This window comes from Phoca vitulina, unplaced genomic scaffold (genome assembly GCF_004348235.1).
Source record: "Phoca vitulina isolate PV1807 unplaced genomic scaffold, GSC_HSeal_1.0 scaffold7, whole genome shotgun sequence".
In the NCBI taxonomy this organism is placed as follows: Eukaryota; Metazoa; Chordata; class Mammalia; order Carnivora; family Phocidae; genus Phoca; species Phoca vitulina.
The window spans coordinates 60754124-60774338 of record NW_022589710.1 but is presented as its reverse complement, the minus strand read 5'-3'; the positions used below and the strand labels follow the sequence as shown (position 1 = coordinate 60774338).

The window sequence follows — 20215 nt, the reverse complement described above, 5'->3', positions numbered from 1 at the left end:
CCCCCCCCCCCCCCCCCCCCCCCCCCGCCCGCCCCGCCTTTGCTTGTGCTGTCCCCTCTGCCTGGAATGCCTGTTCTCCTTGTGGTCCATGCCAGTGACCCTTGGTGGCTCAGCCACACGGGCCTCCAGAAACCCTCTCTCTTCCGCTTCTGCTCCCCTCCCCCCATGGCTAGATTAGTGCCCCGACCCGCACCCCTGCGCATTCCCATACGGCAACATGATCATTCCCTACATCTCTCTGCATTTAGGAGCCCCCGTGAGGATGGGCGGAATGTGGCCGCCTGAAGTTGCAGAGCCTCCACTCTGGTACACACACACACACACACACACACATACATGCGTGTGCCTGTGCGCACACTTTCAGGGGCTCCCTCCCTGCCTGGCCTCATGCTCTCTGGGAGGCCTCAGGCTGAGTGCTCAGACGCTGACGATCTCTCCAGAATACAGATGAGGGTTGATTAAGACCAAGGTGGCTGAGGACATGGAAACCCAGCTCTCCCCAAGGAGCCATTTTAGAAAAGTTAGAGATGTGGCAGGTGAGGAGGTGCCCTCCACATACCAGGGCTGAGTCAGTGAGAACTGGGGAGTCATCGTAGAAACTGCTCTGCCGAGAGGCGGTCCGGGTATGTGTGGTCTTGCTTGAGCTAGCGAACTGATGTCTGTCCCTGACGCGGAGCCATCGGACGTCTGTCGTTCGTGTGCCTGTCCTGCTCAGTCTCTTCCCTCTCCTGTTGTAGGCATGCATGTCGCCATCCTAATGAGACTGGATTCTGCACAGTCACTGCACTGTGCATATGCTTGAGGGCAGCAGGCCCTGGACTCCAGGACCCTACGAGGTTTTTTCATTCATTTATCGCTTCACAGAATCCAAGAATTCTAGGACTTAAAAAATCAGAAAGATGTTATAAAAATGTGTTATTCCAACCTACTTGTTTTATACGTGAGAAAACCGAGATACAAATGATTTAAATGGCTTTCAGAAGTATGCATGAAGTTAATGGCTTGTTAGGACTTGAACCCAAATTTCTTGACTGCCTTTGCCTTAACTTTCACAGTGTCTTAGGGTCCTTGTGCTGGAATTGGGATCGGCCAGGTGCTGCTGGGCGGAAAGAGGTGGTCAGCCAGTGATTGGAAGGCATAGGCCTTGGCTGATGGTCGGGGACTGTTACATAGGTTGTGTACCGCACAGCTCAGTGGCAGACTTTGTGAATGGCATCCTGTGTGGCTGGACTTGGCAGTCTTGCCCCTGGTATGTATTGGATGCTGCTACAAGCTTCCCTTGGCCCAAGGTTTAGCTGCATGAATCTCTAGCCCCGGTCCTATGCCAGACCTGGCTACCTCTTCAGATGCCTGGCCTGTGATTCTTGAATAGCCATGGGTGCTTTGGTTTAGCCAGGGCCATGGTAGGCTGCCTGGCACATTCTGCTGCACCAGGACACATGGGTCTAGCATGGATTTCTCAGGACTCTCTGTGGTCTGTGGTTTTCTGTAAGGTGTAATGAACAGACAGGTATTCTGGGTGGTGCCAGGAAGGCTTTGCCTGGGGGACATTTGGCCCTGGCTTCAGTTGATTTCATGTGCATGAACAGTGGTTGATTTCATGGCTTCAGTAATCTGCCCAGAGGATTCATTAGCTGTCCTCCCCAGAAAGCTTTGCTCAGCATGGCTCATGACCTCATCCTCATGTGGAGCTGATCTCCCAGGAATGGGTTTCACTTTCTGCAGAAGCATACCATGGAAGGTATGATTGCCTGTGACACCATTTCATCTACTAGTCCTCTTCCCGCTGGTCCCACTCCTTCACTCAGCAGGTGTCCGCTGCAGGCATCCTGTGCGCCGAGCATGTGCCGGCCCTGAAAATCCTACACATATCCTTCCCTCAGTGCTGTGTGGATCTTCATCCCAGAGGCCATCGTGGGCTCTCGCATCTGGTCATGTCGTTTCTTTACTCTCCTAAGAGTGGCTCCTTCTGGTTGTTGTTAGTTTGTCTTGATCCAGGGTCGGGAACAGAAGCAGAGACTCTGGCCCACTGTGGTCGCTCCTTGGGACCTTTGGGAGTAGAATGAACCAGGGCGGACCCTGGGGTGGTAGAAGGAGCAGATGAGGTCATGGTCTCATTTCTGCCCCTTCACCATGTGACCTCCGGCTAGTTTCTACTTCTTTCTCCTTTCTGAAAAGACCGGCTGGACTAAGAGACCTTAGGTCTTGCAAGGTCTGACCGTCTGTGACTCTGCTTCTGGGAAAGGAACTTGCAAAAGCTCCATTGCCATTTTTTCTTGGGTGCCTTACCTTGTGCTGGCACCAAGTGCCGTGTGCTTCATGGCCTAGGCTGGGGTTGGCTGACCATGAGAAAGACCTAGTTTTCTTTCTTTAACATACATTTTAAAAGAATGCACAGGAGGAATTCTGGCTGTCGCTAAAATTGAGATGCTTTTCCTTTAGCCAGGGCTCCCCATGCCTTGTTTTGCCGACTACAGGGCTCTGGAACCAGATGGCTTGGATCAGATGCCATCTTGGCCCCTTCCTCACTGGGAGAGCCTGGGCCAGGTACTGAGGTGCTTAGCCTTAGTTTCTCTATCTGTCAAAGGGGGCTGCTAATAGGACCTACTGCATAGGGTTGTTTTGAGGAATAAGTGTGTCCGTTCCTGAAAGTGTGTACAACACTGTCCAGTACTTGGTGAGCATTCAGGAAAAGTTAGCTGGTATCATCACCATTATTGCTGTAATTATTAATAATAACTCCTTCTGGCATCTTGCCAGGACCTCCATCACAGTGTTAAGACTTTAGGAACTGGAAGCTTCCTGTCTTTCATCCACCACTTGGTGTGGAAGGAGGGAGTTGAAAGGCCAGCCTTTGTGGCCATCAGCTGGAAGGGCTGGGCTTGGGTGTGCTCTCAGGAAGAGTCAGAAGGAGGGAGATTATGCTGAGTAAGCCCAAGGTTACCTCTTTTCCCATAAAAGCCCGGTGAGTAATTTTTGACAGCCACAGGGAAGAAATGTCTGGTCTTCGCCAGCATTTGTTTGGTGACTAAGCGCTAACGGAAACACACAAACTCTGACTCCTGGGGTCTTAGGAATCAGCCTGATGTGTTTGTTCTGTGCATGGTGTGTGGGGCTCGCCTTGAATGCCCATGCTTATCTAACTTCTGGAACCAAGTGATGATCAGGATTCTGAATCCCATTGGGGTTAGCACCAAAGTTTGTCGCGATCCCCAAGTGATGGCTGCTGCGGCCCTGGGGAAGTGTAGTGGATGGCACCCTCTTTTCCATCCTTGATCTACATAGGAGGCTAGAGTCCCAGAGAGGGTAAACGCAAGGCAGGCTGCACTGCAGAGCGGGGACGGGAGCAGGTCCTTGCTGTTTGTGTAGTCCAGTGCCTTCGTTCTTTCTTCCCTTTTTTTTTTTTTTTTTAATACGTTGAAGAGAATACACACACAGAAAACTGTACATATAAGCGAGCGGCTTCATGAATTTTGCAAACCAGGTATACCGCGTATCTGCAACCAGATCAGACAGTAGAGCAGAGCTGCTTCCTAGAGCCACTCATGGGCTCCCCACTCCTTCCCTGCCTTTGCCCGACCTGCCCTGTCCCTTCTTTCTCTTTCCACTCTCAGTGAGCACCTGCCATCCTCTCACATGACCTCTTCCTGGGGGTGGGGGGTAGGGAACAGGGACTCTGGAAGGAACGAGGCTGGTTACCAAACTAGAAGATGAACTTTCTCCAACAAGTTGAATGCTCTCAAATCCCTGTTCCATGAATGGCTTCCAGCCTGGTCCTCCCACACCACTCCTGGCCAGCAGGGTTTTTCTGGAACTTACTTGAGTCCTCTAGTTCTCCTCCTAGAAAGCTTCTCTGCCTCTCCCTCCAGCCTTCAGGTTAACGTGCAGAATGCTTGGCAGGGGAGCCTGGCACTTAGCTCGCCCAGCCCTGCATGTGACTCCTTTTGGCCTTCACCATGCTGCTTCCTGTCCCACCTCCCTGGAGATGGAGAGTCCCAGAACATACGCGGGGCTCATTCTCACCGCAGTGCTCGCTAAGATTTCTCTGTAAGTGCAAATACTCAGGAAGCCTTCGTTCAGATAGCCGGCCTCCCAGAGACCCGGTAGAGACTGCTCGGTCCACGGGAGGTCTGGGCAGCTCCCAGCCTCTTCACTCGCAACCCCCCACTGCTGGCCCCAGGCTTTGGTCCTCTCTTTCCTGTTCTAGACCTGCCCAACTGAGTTGTGCACAGGTTGTCCAGCACTTGGGTTCGAAATGGGTCCTTAGACTTTTCTGGGACTTAAAAAGCACTTTAGCCACGTGACTTGTTGGGGTAGGTGACAGGGTGTGCTGCAGAGGCCTTGGGGTTGACGTTGTAATGGGTGGTTTTGAATCCTCGCAAAGCCCCAGCTGGTTGTATGACCTTGAGCCGGTCAGTTTGCCTCTCAGAGACTCGGTTTTTTCATCTATAAAATGGGAATAAAAATATAGTTGTTTACTCTATAGACCACAGAGATTGCTTTGAGAGTCACATCTAGCATTTTGTATGATTGTAGCTTTTGAAAACCAGAAAAATGGTTTATTTTGTATACCGTGGCGGATTGCTGTGATTGCTACCTAAAACATCCACGCTTGAGCAGCTGAGAAGTTTTGTGATCTTTTGCATTCTTACCCTAAGAATATCTGGTGTATGATCCAAGAGAAATGAAAACATTAGTCCACACAAAAACCTGTATACAAGTGTTCATAGTAGCGTTATTCGTAGTAACCCCAAGGTGAAAACAAACCAGATGCCCATCACCTGATGAACGGATAAACAAATCCGGTATATCCACACAGTGGAATATTATTCAGCCACGTGTCACAGCATGGATGAGCCTTGAAAACGTTATGCTAAGTGAAAGAAGCCAGTCCCAAAAGACCGCATTTGATTCCATTTATATGAAGTGTCCAGAATAGGCAAGTCTGTAGAGACAGAAAGTGGTTCCCAGGGACTGGAGGGAATGGGTGAATTGAAGCTAATAGCTAAAAGGTATGGGATTTTTTTTTTTTTTTTCTTTTTGAGGTGATGAAAATGTCCTAAAATTAACTGTGCTGACGGTTGCACAACTCTGTCAACATATTAAATCCTTGGATTGTAAGCTTTAAGTGGGTAAGTTGCATGGTATATGAAATCTATCTCAATAAATCTGTTTCTTTTAAAACACCCTGTGAGGTAGGAGCTGTGCCAGCGTCCAGGTAACAGATGAGGACTGAGGCTCTTGGAGGCGGAATCACAGCGGGGCAGGCAGGATTCTACGCCAGGTCTCGACGCCTCCGGCCCCCATGCATGTCACCTTTTCACAGGATTGGCCTTCACCTCATAGGGGAGGAAGAGGCCTAGAGAGAAGGTGCTTCCAGTGCTCCGGGTGGTGCTGCTGCTTCTATCCCAGTTCCCCCACCCTGACAGGGCAGATTGCAGGAACTGGCCAGTGGGCCTGAGGTGCCCAATCCTGCCATGGAGGTTAGAGGTTAGGCTGTGCCTGGCTGGTGGCCTTTTAGCGGCTGGGTCATGGGTGCCATGAGGTGAGGCTCTGCGCCAGGTCTGAGGCGGGTGGTGTCCTTGACTCACAGAAGCTCCTAATGTCAAGGATATAGTTTATTTTTTCTTTTCTTCTTTTGGTGTCATATCTAAGAAACCACTGTCTTGATTCAAGGCCATGAAGATGTACACCAGTGCTTTCTTCTAAGAGTTCTACAGTTTGAGCCTTCACCTCATAGGATTTTTATATTAAAGGACATGCTTAAAAAAAGTGCTTAAAATAAGCAATATTTTCCCAGCAGTGTGCATGTAGCCCAGCCGGTCCTAGGTAAATGGTGGCTGCTATTACTTAAAAATTACGGTGATGATTATTTTTATTTATTATCTTTTCCATAATTAATCTCTCACTGTGTTTCCCATCTGGCTGGCTGCCTCTTACTCCTTCTGGAAAGATAGTGTTGGTGTTTGAACCGGGCTCTGGCACAACTAGGGGTGTGTGCGGTTGAATGAAGGGAGGACCTGGTTACTTCATCCCTTCCCTCCATTCTGTCCCCAATTATTTTGTTACAGAAATTTAAAAATACCTGAGAGAATGCTGCAACACCCTCCCCCGTACCGTCACCCAGCTTCACGAGTTAGCGACTTATGACCACTCTCGTTTTCGCTCTGCCTCACCTCCTTCTCTCACCATCCCCCGTGCCTGGTTACTTTGAGGCAAATTCCACGTGTCGTATTTAATCTGTAAATCATTTCAATATGCAGCTCTAAAAAATGAATAACCCATTTCTAAAAAGGGGCCTGCAGTGTTTTGGGGGAATGGGCCAGAACGTCCACGACCTCGGAGAACTGAGGGGGCGGGAACTGGGCACAGGCACTTCTCGCTACCCCCGGAAGGAGCCGGCTGGCACTGTGGGCTCTGCCAGGACCTGTCCACAGAGGGGTGCGCCCTGCAGCCTGGCCTGCCGCCGGCTAGGGGATTGTGCGGTGCTCCGGGCGTCGGCAGGAGGGGTGATCCCGGCCAGAAGAGCCCTGTTGCTCGCCGCAGGTGCAGGTCTGGCTTGCCCCGCAGTCTGCTGCATGGGGCACGGCAGGATGAGCTCAGAGACCTTGGGTCACGTTTGGTGCCGAGAGTCCACATGTTGTCCAATCATGAGAATCCTTTGTTTTTCTATCTACCAACTCCTTTCATGTCCGGGTCTTGTTGCCCACAGCAGCTCCCTGAGATAGGTTTTATTTAAAATGCAGGGGTGCCTTGCGGCACTTGGGGGCCTCAGTCGTTAAGCTCATCTGCCTTTGGCTCAGGTCATGATCCCAGAGTCCTGGGATCGAGCCCCACGTCGGGCTCCCTGCTCGGCGGGAAGCCTGCTTCTCCCTTTCCTGCTCCCCCTGCTTGTGTTCCCTCTCTCGCTGTCTCTCTGTCAAATAAATAAATAAAATCCTTAAAAAAATGAAATAAAATGCAGGGGTGCTTGGGTGGCTCAGTCAATTTAAGTGTCCAACTCTTGATTTGGGCTCAGGTCATGATCTCGGGGTCAGGGGATGGAGCCCCCCGGGTCAGGCTCCGTGCTCAGCGGGGAGTCTGCTTGAGATTCTCTTTCTCCCTTACCCTCTGCCTCTGTCCCCACTTGTGTGCATGCATGCATGTGCGCGCGCGCGCATTCTCTCTCAGATTAGGTGAGTCTTTGGAGAAAAAAATGCACATTTTGCATACCAGGAAACAGAATCTCAGAGATAAACTGCAGTTTCTTTTTCATAGACATAGGGTAAGTGGAAGAGGCAGGATTTGAACTTGGGACTTCTGCCTGCATTTTCTGTTAGATAAGAGCAAACTCTTGTGTCTCCCTGCTCATTTCCTGTCCATAAATGGAACTGCAGAGGAAATGGGATCTGTGGGGTTCATCCTATCCTGGTCCTCTCATTTGGCTCACATTCTCAGTGGGGAAACGTTGACTTCCCCCAGCCCAGCAGAGAGGGCTCAGCGTCCCTTTTGGCATCATCATCCCTTGGGCCTGGGAGTGAGGGGGTGGGAGAGGCACCTGGCTGGCCTCTTCCCCTTCGTCCCCTCAACAGTCTGTGTTCTCTAGCCCTCCTCCTGGCCCTCTGACCAGGGCTGTCTGTCTCTGCTCTCCCCCCTTTTCAGTCTGCTTCAAGCCGGGCTCCCCCTTGTTAAGGTCCAGGCTCCCTTTGTAGGTGTTATGCGGCAGGCGCTCTAAAGGAACATGTGTTTACCATTTGCCATGGAGACCGTTTGGGCCTTTCTTCTTCTGAGTGGTGATAAAATGGTACAGGGCGCTCACCCTTCCAGCAATTTGTTTGGTAATTCTAAGAGTCTTGTGAAAAATTCATGAGGCCTGTGGTACAATAGATAAGCTGAAAGGCTTGGAAGGAAATCCACTTGTGGATAGCGGGGTGATTGGAAAAACTCTTTCTTTGCCCTCTCTGTCCTTGTCCCGAAAGAGATCGTGTTTAGGAATAATTCTTCTGTTAATACTGATGCTTTCATCCTGGGTCAAAAGCTTGTTGGCGCCTGCTTGTCAGATATTTTCCCCCTTGGTTTTTTCTAACTTCTTTCCCTCATGAGTTTGGCTTAAATTCATGTCTTAATGATTTGGAGTTCTCTCTTTAAAGGTCACTGCCCTAACGCAATAAAAGTGGAACCAGATCCAGCAACTACTCAGATACTCTTCTTGGGACTGGGCGGGGGGGGGGGGGGGTTTTTGAGGGGGAGGAAGGAGTATGTCTGGACTTGAGGGGACTCACTTGCTGGGGGAGACCTGGGCCAGCCCATCGAAGCCTGCATCCCTGATACTGCCTCCTTCCAGAAGGAAGGCAGCAAGCGTTCTCTGTAATGCTTCCAGCAGGTGGCTGTCCATCTAGTTCTAAAACAGCCCCCATGTGTGGCCCCGAAGCCTGCCTCCGTAATCACCAGTCCTCTGTTTTTCCAGTTTAGGCTTTTAAGTCACAGATGAGGGAACTGACGCCCAGAGAAGCCAAGTGGCCTGCCCAGGGTGACCCTGGAAGGTGGTAACAGTGGGAGCCTGGGTTTCTTGAGTCCTGGGCCCTCATTTTCCCTCTGTACCAGGTTGCTTCCTGGCATGTTGGGGTAGGGGAGGAACAGGGGGTGTGGGGACAGTTCAGTGCTTTCAGGTCATAACCCAGAACATGAATTCATTGGCCAGGATTATAGATCCAGTAGGGCAAAGCCTAGAAAGCTTTCATTTATTCGTGTGTCTTTAGTACTCTGCACGATGCCCTGAGCACTGTAAATGATGTGTAGTTTGTTGTGTGGATGATCTTTTAACATGAAGAGTAATATGATTTCATATGTATGCAGGAATCTTGGTGTCTCATGAATGACCTACTCTTGAGGCAGTGTAGACCTGGGTCAAAGGAACAGTGTTGACAGGGGATAGTTGCTGATGGGGAGCCTGCCATGGTGAGATGTAGGCACTTACACGAGGCTGAGGCTGGAGAGAGTAGAGCTGGGCATGGCCCCTGGCGTGAAGGCAGCTCTGGATAAACCTTCCTTAAAGACACTTCTCAGCTTGTCTTCACGGCTCCGGTGGGTGGCAAACGTGGACTCGCCCACATCAGCTGCCAGGCTTTTTCTGTATAAGCAGGGAAGTGGGCCAGGAACTGAGCTGACTTGCTGATGGCTGCCTCTCTTGGGAGGAGGAGGAAGGTGGCTTCTCTTCTGTGTTTATATCTATAGGATGGGTGTGCAGGGAGAGGGGCCAAGAGCGTGTTGGCCCCACAGAGTTCATGGGTGTGAGGATGGGAAGAAGGGCTCCCCGTGGGCATGTACTGGCCACCCATTAGGGACAGAGAAGTTTTTTTTAAACATTCAAAGAAAAAGATACAAATGAGCCCATAACCAGATACTCTGGTATGAAACACAAGGGGGGAGCAGATTTCACAGGAGGAGGAGATACAAATCTCTGGCTTTGTGTTGAGAGCTCTTAAAAATGATTACTAGGAACCAAAATAGGTTCACTGAAAAAAAGAGTAATTCCAAATGGTGCTTTCTTTTTTGTTGATAAGGCTGATTTGAAAAGAAGCATTGTGGCTTTTTTCTTGGCCTTTGCTGACCTTGCAGACTGATCTTGTAGACTGGGTGGGCAGGGGGATGAATTAAGCTGGTGTATTCATTCCCTGGGGTGGTCTTGACAAAGCACCACAAACTGGGTGGCTTAAAACAACAGGGATTTTTTTTCCTCTCACAGTTAAGGAGGCTAGACGTCTGAAGTCAAGGTGTCTGCAGGGTTGGTTCCTTCTGGAGGCACCGAGAGAGAATCTGTCCCATGCTGCTCTCCTGCCTTCTGGCGGTGGCCAGTGGTCCTTGGCAGGCATGACATTAATCACTGTCTCTGTCTTCAGATGGCCTTCTCCCTGTGTGTCTCTGTCCAGATTTCCCCCATCTTAAAGACACCAGTCAGTGGATTAGGGTCCATCCTAATCCCGTGTGGGCTCATTTTAGTTTGCTTCCTTCTGTAAAGACACTATTTCCAAATAAGGTCACACTCACAAGCACCAGGGCTTAGGGCTTGAACAGATCTGTTGAGGACACAATTCAGCTCACAATAACAACAGCTGGTTGTCTGAGCCCCTCTCTTGTTACTCCAGCATTCCATATTTTTGTTCTTAGAATCAGTGTTCTGGGGCCAGGCGGATGGTCCCATTTACTGCATCTGCCTGCTGAGCTGCTCTGGCCCACTGATGTGGCTTGGGCTCCCGTAGTCACAGAGGTGCCAAGTGGCAGGGCCGGGATCCTTGTGTTCCTTTCCTGGAGACATTTTGCCCAGTCTCTTGTTGAATTTTGTTAGAGACAGTAGTTTCTCGTTCCTCATGTGCCTTAGCGTTATTTCCCCAAGGAGATCCTAACTTCCTTAAAGGCTGATTTGGTCACAGCCCTGCTTGCATGTTCGCAGTCTACCCTGAAGCTAGTGGGAGGTGAAGCAGCATGTTGCAGGGGTACCTGAGGGCTGGTTTCTCATCCTGCCTTCCACCCTCCCTCTCCTGAATCCCAGCATTCGTTCCGCTCTCGCTGGCCCTGCCCCAGAATCCTTATCCGTGCAGGGTGCTGGGCCACTCTCCTCGAGTGTCATCCATACGGGCAGCAGGCTGGTTTCAGGCGAGGCTCTATCCGGGGGCCAAACAAGCTGACCGGAACCTGCTTGCATTCCTTTTGTCAGCTCTGTTTTCTCACTCTGGCCTCCCTTTCTCAGTTTTAGCTTTGTCAGGCTTCTCCCTCAGATCTCAGGGTGACTGCTGCCAGCTGCCCGGGCCCCTCAATGTGGGAGAGAATGGTCTTGTCCCAGCATCCCTGGCAAGAGCTCTGAGCCTGCGTCTGATTGGACCGACTCGGGTCACATGCCCTCTTCTGGAGCCAGTGGTCAGGGTGGAAGGTGCTGATTGGTCTAACCAGCGTCACGTGGTCCTCCCCAGACAGTGTGAAGCCCCAGTCCGAAGTCAGGGTTGGTGGAGGGAGGGAGGGGAGGGGGATGGATGCCGTGAGGGTGCGTGGGAGGGAATCTTGCGGAAACCTCGTTTCTGCCTCAGCCTCCCGCCTCCAACCGGAAGAGGTGTGTTTTCCTTTCAGGAATATATCGATGCGCACCCTGAGACCATTGTCCTGGACCCCCTTCCTGCCATCAGGACCCTGCTCGACCGCTCCAAGTCCTATGAGCTCATCCGGAAGATCGAGGCCTACATGAAAGGTACGGACACACGTGGCTTGGCCCCCATGGCAGGTGGCCCACCTCTGCAGGGACAGGGTGGTCATTGCATGGGGGGGAAGGGGGAGGACGGGGTGTCTGATCTTTTTTAAACCCTTTGGGGCAGGAAGGGGTTGAATTCCCCGGGGGCACACGTTCTGGGGAGGGCCTTTTTCTCTCCTCCTCTGCCCAGCAGAATTAGGAAATAAAAGCCCCAGGGTGCTCTTTGGGAGACAGAGCGTCTGCAAGCACTTCAAGACGGTTTTGTTTTGTTGTCTTGAGCCCACAGAGTGATGAAGTGTCCCGACAACACAGCGGTTCGAGAGCAGGAGAGTGTGTAGAATAGCAGAGCAGTGGCCAGGGAAGGGGAGTTACGTAACTGGGCAAGGGAGACAAACAGAGATTGAAGGGCCTTTAATCAAACACACGGAGATGTGTAACGTGGCGGCTGGACCTCGTGGGTTACGCTCTGTTCCCGAGGGCGGGAGCCTCCCCCTTAGCTGCAGGCACTTTTCCGGCCAGCAACATCCCCTTGTCTCTGAGGACTCTTTCTCCCCACCTTCCCGGGCCGGGCCACTCCAGAGGAGTTGGACTGCCTTCCCAAGGTGTTTGTTTATGTGAGAAGGGCTTTTTGGGAAAGATTCATGTTAACAGTAACCTGGTTCTCTTTGCCTGGCCCAGGCGTTTCCCTGCTGAGAGTTCTTGTTTAATTCTGAGGAGAAGTGCTTTGCCCGTGTCCTGGGGCCGTGTGAAGATCCATCTAAGGAGCGGGAGAGGCAGCCCCCACTCCTGCTGTCCAGGCCATGAGTGTGGCCTACCCTGGCCCTTGACCTGGGGGGTGCTTGGCCTGCCCTTGTTTCGTGTGGTGGTGGGACCGGTGGGAAGAGTTTGGCTCGCCAGACCAGAGGCAGCCTGTTTGCAAGGTTGAGCCTTCTCCTTGCCTTCTCTCTTCCGGTGCTCATAGAAGTGGGTGTCCTCCCTGTTTTGCAGACAGTAGTGGAGACTGAGAGGCTAGCAGATGGGCCGACATCGCAGAGCCTGTGCGTAACAGAGGCAGCATCCCACCGGGTCTCCCCGACTTGGGCTGTCAGCTCGTAGCCCCTAAGCTTAACTTACGTGTCCGCGGCCAGAGGGCCCTGCATCTAGTAAGCACCTGGCGGCATGGACCTTGGCCAGGAGAGTTGGCGATTCCTTGCTTCTCTAAGGAACATACCCTGTGGAAGAGCTGGGTGTTGGACCTGGCTGTCCTGGAAGGGGTCTCGAGGCCTGTTTCTGAGGGTGCCTGGCGTTCAGCAGGTGGCATGAAGCGTGACCTTCCTGGGTGGCCCCCAGACGGCAGGCCTTTTCAGCATGCCAGCATCCTTTCCCCCTTGGGCCTGGAATGGTCAGTGATGATGTCAACTTCCCTTCCCTTTGCATTCCTTCCCCGGGTCCAACTAGAACCTTCAGATGAGAAGGAAGATCTCTGTAGGGATGTTCTGGCTAAACTTTGGTTCTGGAAAGGAAATCCGCCCCTTCCCAGGAGTTGTGTGCATTGGACACCAACTGTGTGTGAAGGGACAGGAGATGAATCCGATCCTGATGAGAAGGACCGAGTCGTGGGAGGAGTTGCAGGTCAGCAGCCATGTCTTGTGTCCTCAAGTCCACGAGAAGAGTGATATGTACTGATGGGGTCAGGGAGGACACCGCTGGGAGAGTTTTTTCAGAGCAAAGAGTGCAGGCTTTGCGGGGAGACAGACTGAGGTCGTATATGAATCTGGGCTCTTGCTGCCATGTAGCCTTGGCCAAGTTCCTTGACCTAGCTTTGCCTGTTCTCTGTTCAGATGTTGACAGCAAGTGGTTTGTCCACCGGGCCTGCGGTTGAGATAACTGGAATGACATCTGATGAGCACTTAGCATGGATCCTGGCTCATTGATGTCCCCTGGGAATGGCAGCTGCTGGCACATCTCCCATTACAATGGAAGGGACTTATCTTGGGGTCTCTCTCAGTTTTCATGGGTAGAGAATCACGGCTGCGGTCAAGGGGGAGCGGGGGCCTGGAGTGTGAGTGTGCACAGTCGGGGAGCGGGGGACCGGTGACGGGTCGGACTGCAGTGTGCCCAGGAAATAGGACTGTCCCTGGTGGGCAGGACTGCGGGTGGCAGCCTGGGCTTCCCAGACAGGACAGTGGCATGAGCAAAGTGGGACATGGCTGCGACGTGGGGTGCTTGTGCATGCCTCACAGACCGTTGGGTCAGTGTGGGGGACTTGGAATGCCTCGTGCAGTTGGGCACTTCCACCCACCGAAGGAGTGTGAGCTGGTGAGTGAGGACATGAGCATACATTTTAGATCAGTGCAGACATGGCCTGGAGACAGGTTCTCATGGCCATTACCTATATTCTGTTGTAAGGGTGACCCACACTGAGCCACACGTGTGAGGGGCTGGTGACCGACCCCCAGTGGGGAGAGAATCAGCCTCCACTCTGCTGGGTTCAAGAAACCTCAAACTCAGGTGTCCTCAGCTCAGGAGTTGCCTGCAGGATGGGGATGGGGGGGGTGGGGAAGCCCCCTCCATGCTGGGCAGGAACGTGTTGACTGTAGAACCGTAATGGCAGACTTGGGCCTAGGCCAGCAGGAATTGTTCTGTGGGTGGGCCGTGACCGCTGCGCCCTGGATTTTCCTTATCGTGCACACCGAGCTGGGCTGGTATTCTTCCAGGAGGGTGGGCAGAAGCTGGGATTTCCTGGAGCCTTTTCCTGACCCCCTCCCTACCCCCACAGCTGTTCTTATGGGAGCAGTGCTGGCTCTCACCTTCCAGCCTCCTAGAGCCGGGGCTGCTCCTCCCTGAAGATGCAGAGAACCTTCTCTGGGAGGCACCTCCCCGCATCCCCAGCACTCCTCCGCCCCACTCCTGCTATTCCTGGAGGCAGCCCTGTTAAGCATGCTGTAAATGGCCATAATTACCCTGTAAGTTCCCCAGACAATTAGAGCAGTCCAAGTGACACTGCTTTTGCGTTGAAAGAAGGGGCTTGCTGGAGACCTCAGGGTGTCACTGTCTTTCATGCCAGGGGGGCTCTGCCTGCCTCAAGGGAGCCTGGGCAGCCGCTGCGGGGATGTGCCCGGGGCTCCCTGCTCTGCGGTGGGGGTGGTGGTCTTCCAGGAGAAGCGGCGGAGCGTTTGGAGCAGGGGTGCGCGCTCTGTCTCCATGCAGAGCATCAGCTGTGGAGACAGGTGAGGGCTGCTGCCTGGAGCCCCCAGCTCCCCATCTGAGTACCTCGGCACCATCTTGGTTCCATGCTCCCAGTGTTCATCCTCTTCTGCTTCAGAGCCTGGAGGGGAGGCAGGATTCTCTCTCCACCTCAGAGACCCACCACTCAAGTTGCTGTAGCAATAGAGACCTGAAATAACAGTGGCTTAAATGAGATAGAACCTCATTTCTCTCTCAGAAAAGCCCAGAGGAAGGACCCAGACTTCTTCCAGCTGATTGTTCTGTGATGTGAGCCTCCTGGTCCACGGTGGTGCTGCTAAAACTCCAGCCATCACATCCAGAGTCTAGACATAAGGGTCAGGAGGAGCTGAGGAAAAGGAAGCAAGGGGAGGTAGCCCTAGTTATCTTTTAAGGAAAAGCTCTGAAAGCCACAACATGGTGCTCTGTCCACACATCATTGGCCAGGACTGAGTCCCATACTGAGCTGTAAGGGAGTTGGGAAATGTGGGCTCTGTTCTGGGCAGCCATGTGCCCAGCTAAAATTTGGGAGCTTTTTCACTGGAAGAAAGGGGAGAATGAGTTTCGAGGGAGAGCTAGTTGTCTGCCATCTCACCTTCTGAGAAGTGGGTTGCTACCTGGGGAATCCATGGGTGAATGACTCTTGGAATGACCGTTCCTCCTCCAGCTGGCTGGGGGCTGTGGCCTCAGCCTGTGACTTTAGCAGTAAGTTCCTTCCACAGAGCAGCTCAAAGCAGCGGGAGGTCACTAGGCTTGCAGAGTGACCCACCCCAGAGCGTTCTGGGCCACAGGGTTCTCTAATATGATGACTGTTTCTGGGCGGGGCTGCACCCACACCCCTTAGCCAGAGGCACAGATGGCACTGAACCTGGATCCAGTTTAAACCAAGGGCAGGAACCTCCCAGAAATGGAACATTGCCTGGTACAGCTGGTACAGGCATGGGGTGGGGGCAGGGGAGGCTGGGTCAACAAGTCGTGATTGCCGAGCACGCATCTGCAGGCCTTTTCTCTCCCTGCCACCTGCTTTGCTGTACAGGGCCAAGATTTTGAGATGGAAGCCCCGAAACAAAGGCCTGGCTCTGCCACCCCAGGCTGAGCGATTCTGGGCAAGGTTGTAGCTGGCTCCTCAACTGGCCAAAGCGATACAAGAGAAACTGTACTGTGGTTGGAGGACACAGGCTGGTCTTCTTGGCCCGGGGGGTGGGGGTGGGCAGTGGCTGATGGAGGGCATCAGGCCACAGGACAGAGGGCTCAAGAGACCCTTCAGAGCCGATGACAGAGGTGGGTGACAGGTGCTCTGGAGGTGACAGATAGCCATCGGGACACCAGGCCTCCTTGGGGAGGGAAGTACACACCACGGATGGGAGCATTTCTGCCTGTGGTTTTATGGGAATTTAATTAGGGCTCATCTTGGAGGCTCCTGGGAAGCCGGATTGAAAAACGGAGTAATCTAGACAGCAAGTGAAGAGAAAGGAACATTCCTCAGAGCCTGGAGGACTAATTCCCCACAGAGCCTCCATCGGGCAAGGACTACGGGGTGGGAGGGCTGTGGTGGAGCTGGGGGGTAGTGGTTGTCCATCTTTGGTGCATGGCACAGGCCTGTGGGCGGGAAAGGAGAGGCCGGGAGGGGGCTTGGAGTCAAGGCTTGGGCCGCAGACCTGCCTGAGTCCCCTGCGTCGTGTGGCCTGAGCAGGTCACTCTCCTGTCTGAGCTTGCTTTGTCAGCACGCAGGTGGGCCCCGGGGGAGCACCTACTGAATGCCAGGCACTGTTGGGAGCACAGTACACGTGTGAGCTGATTTCTTCCGCACTGTGACCCATGAGAAAGGTTCCACACTGAAGTGCATGAGCGTGTCCCTTCAGGCCGCAGAGCTACTTAGGGGGCAGAGCTGGGATTTGAACCCAGCGCTGTCCGTCTGTGCTCTTAGCTGGTGTGGGTGTCCTGCCTCCACCCCCACCGTCCCTGACAGCAGGGACCGAGTGAGGCCGAAGCCCGAAGCCCGGATGGTTGTAGAGCGGGGCTCTGCTGCCTGGGCGCAAGTGTGCCCGCTCGTGGCACTCTGGGGTGCCCTCTGGTGTTCAGGAGATGACACTGACCACGGAAGGTCCCTGGGGGTCCGCACCGCAGAGAATCAGCAGCTCTGCTGCTAGTGTCGCGGAGTCCCTGCCCCCTGGAGTTACTGAGGAAACGGGAATCCTGTCTGCTCCGTTTGAGAGCGGCTGTACAGGGTCGTGGACAAGAACAGGCCTTGGTGCTGACAGACCTGGGCTCAGCGCCCCTCGTTTGGCCTGGGCGGTCACTGGGCCTCTCTGAGTAGTCGGCTCATCTGTCCCCGGGGGGTTGCCATCACCTCCCTGGGGGGCGGTGTACAGCAGGTCTGGCCCTATTCGTGGCAGTGGGTGTGGCCCAGAATTCAGTGTCACAGGTGGTCAGGTCCCTCTCCTTGGTCCTGCTGGGTGCCCGGGTTCTAGGTGGGAGGCGTGTGGCAGAAGCTGGGAGTGGGTAGCAGGGCCTGGAGTCGTGGAGGACAAGGAGGACAGGAGTAAATGCACCCTGAGGACTGTTGCTCCCAAGTCAGCCAGTTTCCAGCCTGATTTTGTGCAGGAGGCCAGAGTTTTGGATCAGCCCGCCAAGAAAATGCTTCATATCTATCGAGTGGGCTTCTGAGGCCTCGTGGTGCCTGCCTGCCTGTGTCTCCTTTGAGTGTCAGCCAGCCCAACCCACCGTGCTGAGGCCAAGGGGACAGGGCATCAGGCCAGGCCCAGACCAACTCCTAGAGCAGGTGGCCGTGTGAGCAGCACAGCCTCTACAAGCTGTGGTGGGGATGGGGACTTTGGGTGGGTGCTCAGCTCCCAGGTAGAGACCCTGTGTTCGGATGGAGGCGGGGGGGGGGGGGGGGGGGGCTGCAGAGCAGGATGGTGGGTTGAGCACCATCTGTGGGCCAGGCTGAGGTAGGCACATTCCCCGCATCAGGGGGCATCTGGGCCTGAACCCCGGCTCTGCCCTGGTGAACCTCCCTTTTGTGTCACCTGCCAAGAGGAGCTAGATGCCCTTCCATGGGGAGCTGTGGGGATAATACTCAGGACCAGGCCTGGCCCTGGGTGAGCAGCCCCACCTCTCCTTGCGGTGAATCCTCCTAGCACAGCTGTGCTCTTCCCCCGTTTCAAACCAGAAAGTGGCGCTTGAGAGAGCTGAAGGTTTCAGAGCTGCCAAGTCTTCATGTCGAGCTCTGAGTTGACTCCAAAATTGAGCCTCCTTTCTATACCAGATGCGTTTTGCCGCAAATTCTCCGAATCCCACCCATCTTCGTGCCCTCTGCTGACCCTGGGTGGGGTCTGCTCCTGTCCCTGACTCCAGGTCAGAGGCCATCCCCGCTGCATGGGCCTGGGGCCAGGGCTCCCCCTGCTGCTGTGCAGACACCCTGTAGGGACTCTGCATCTCTCTCTTCTCCACCCACCTCCCTACCCGCTCATCCTCAGCCCTCAGAAGTCCCCTTCTGAGGTGAGGCTCTGTGTCGCCCTCCCAGGGACCAACGAATCCCAAGAGTGTTTGGCCCTGCTGGTCAGACTCACAGTAGAGACTGAAGAGCCCAGAGCACAGGGATGCCGTCCCATAGGCTCCCATCTGCTCACTGCCGGTCCCGTCACCTGACCCCCACAGGCCTAGGCCTGCTCATTCTCTTCCAGCCAGAGAGCTGGTTCCTTGGCATCTCTCCGCTCTGGCCTCCCTGGGGTGGGAGATGAGAGGTACCTTGGGGAACGAGCAGACCCCAGCCTGCTCTTCAGCAGCCGCCATCCTGACATACTACTGCATTCCAGAAGGCTGAGGGCGGCGCCCAGAGGGCAGTAGCCCCTCTTCCTTGGAGACGCAGACTCAGCTTTTGCCTTAGAGTTCTCAGGGTGCAGGCCTCCTAGTGCTGAGGCCCACAGACTAGTCCTGCCAGGTCAGAGATAGGGAGATGCAGTGACTCCCTCCAGGGGGAGGGTGCAAGTGTCCCCTTGCTCCTCCTCGTTTCCTAGAGTTATGCTGGAAGCCAGCGTCCCAAAGCTGGGATGTTCTGACTGAACGACAGCAGGCCGGCGCCCGGCTCCCCAGCCCCACCTTGCTTTCATGCTGCCATGGCATGCCCGATAGGGATGCCCCCTCCATGCTGGTGCTGACCCTTTCTCTTTGGCAGTCCTCTGCCAAATTCCTCACTTCCTTGGCCACGGCCCAGGACACAGGACTGGAGGCTCCAGGGAGAGATTGAGGGAATGAAGTGAGCTCTCATGGTGACTGGTTGCAGCCCGCCTCCTCCCCCCCCTCCCAAGGAGACTCAGGTCCATCCTTGGAAAGAACTTTCCTGTTTGCACTCAGAGCTTCTCACTGGGCCTTCCGAGCAGCAAGACAGGAGCAGCTCCTCCATCCACAGGTGCCTCCCTCTAGCTCCATCTAGCTCAGTGTCTCTGCACGAGCTACCAGGCTCCTTGCTCGTCTGCTGGCCCACAGACCCTGCTGGGAAGCCCTGTTTCCTCCTGACCCGCAGACTCACCCCTCCACCCCTCCTGAGTGAGCCCACCAGGCTCTGATGGCTCCTCCAGGCCAGTCCTTTCTTCCCTGCAAATGCAGGGCTGCTCCTGGGTCAGTTGGTGAGCCAGACAGTGTTTCTCTTTGAGACCCTACCTCTCTTTTCCGGAGTTTCTTTCCTCTTGTTGTGATGACCAATGCCTCCAGACTTGAGACTCCCAGGAGCCTGTCCCCCGCTTCCCCCATCACACTCAGAGTCTCCCAGGTCCCATGTAAGAGATCTCAACGGCTCTTCTCTGGGATAGAGAAAACATACTTGTTGGTCAGGTTGATCAGAAAGTGTCAGACACTAGGCATTTACACTTTAGTGTGAATTTAAGGCCCACTTAGTGTCTTTCCAGCTGAAAGAGATCTTGAGCTCTCAGTGCCTCCGAAGCTTCTCCGTATCTTTAAAGATGAGGAGAGGAGCCCAGAGAGGCTGTAGGACTGACCCAGTACCCCTCGATGCCTTCTGATTCTCAATTCAGTGCTCTTTCCACAGGACCCGCACCCCTGCAGCAATCTTCCCAGAAGCATTACAAGTCACACTGCCTGGGTTCAGGTGCTGTCCTGACCCCTCACTGCGTGTATTTAGGCGAGTTATTTAACTGTAGGGGGGATAATGATAGTAGCACTTTCCTCATACGGTGGTTGTAAGGATTAAACGTGGTTGTGCATTTAAGGTATAAATATTCTGAAGATGGTAATTTTCCCAGGTGACCCTGCATTGTGTGTTTCAGACCACACCCTGAGTGTCGTGACCCTACCAGTCTTGGGTTCCTGCACTTGTTTAGTGCTGGATTTGTGCTGGCCTCCTGGATTGTGGACCTCGTGACCCCCATGAGACTAGGCCCCTCCAGGGCAGTGCTCCCCTCCCCATCCATCCTCCCTGAACACCCAGCCCCACATTTGTAAATGCATCGTCTGGGTTTATTTCCCCAAATGAGAATCTTCAGGGTGACCCCTCATGTAGCACATGCAGGACTTTTGTCTTATCCTTAGTGGCTTTTTCATCTCAATTATAGTTTAATAGTAAAGTTCCTGTTATACAGTTTTTAGTGTAGTTACTTATTTTTGCGTAATTTTAGATTGACCAAAAAAGTTGGAAAAATTCGTCCCCAGAGTTCCCTTATACCCTTCCCACAGCTGCATCTTGAGGTAATGTTTCCCGTGACCATGATACAGTTCTCCGAACCAGAGAATTCACATCAGCAGCGGTACTATCATTAACAATGTCCCCAGCTTCCC

General features: G+C 53.7%; 1 protein-coding gene across 2 annotated transcripts in view; it reads left to right on the top strand.

Annotated features, from left to right (window-relative positions):
* Positions 1-20215, top strand: part of ITPK1 (inositol-tetrakisphosphate 1-kinase) — a 158854-nt gene that overhangs the window by 98557 nt on the left and 40082 nt on the right. For both annotated transcript variants that reach the window (XM_032405827.1, XM_032405826.1), the window contains exon 4: positions 11101-11218. In XM_032405827.1, coding sequence (XP_032261718.1) covers positions 11101-11218 — 118 coding nt within the window. The remainder of the gene's footprint in view (positions 1-11100; positions 11219-20215) is intronic.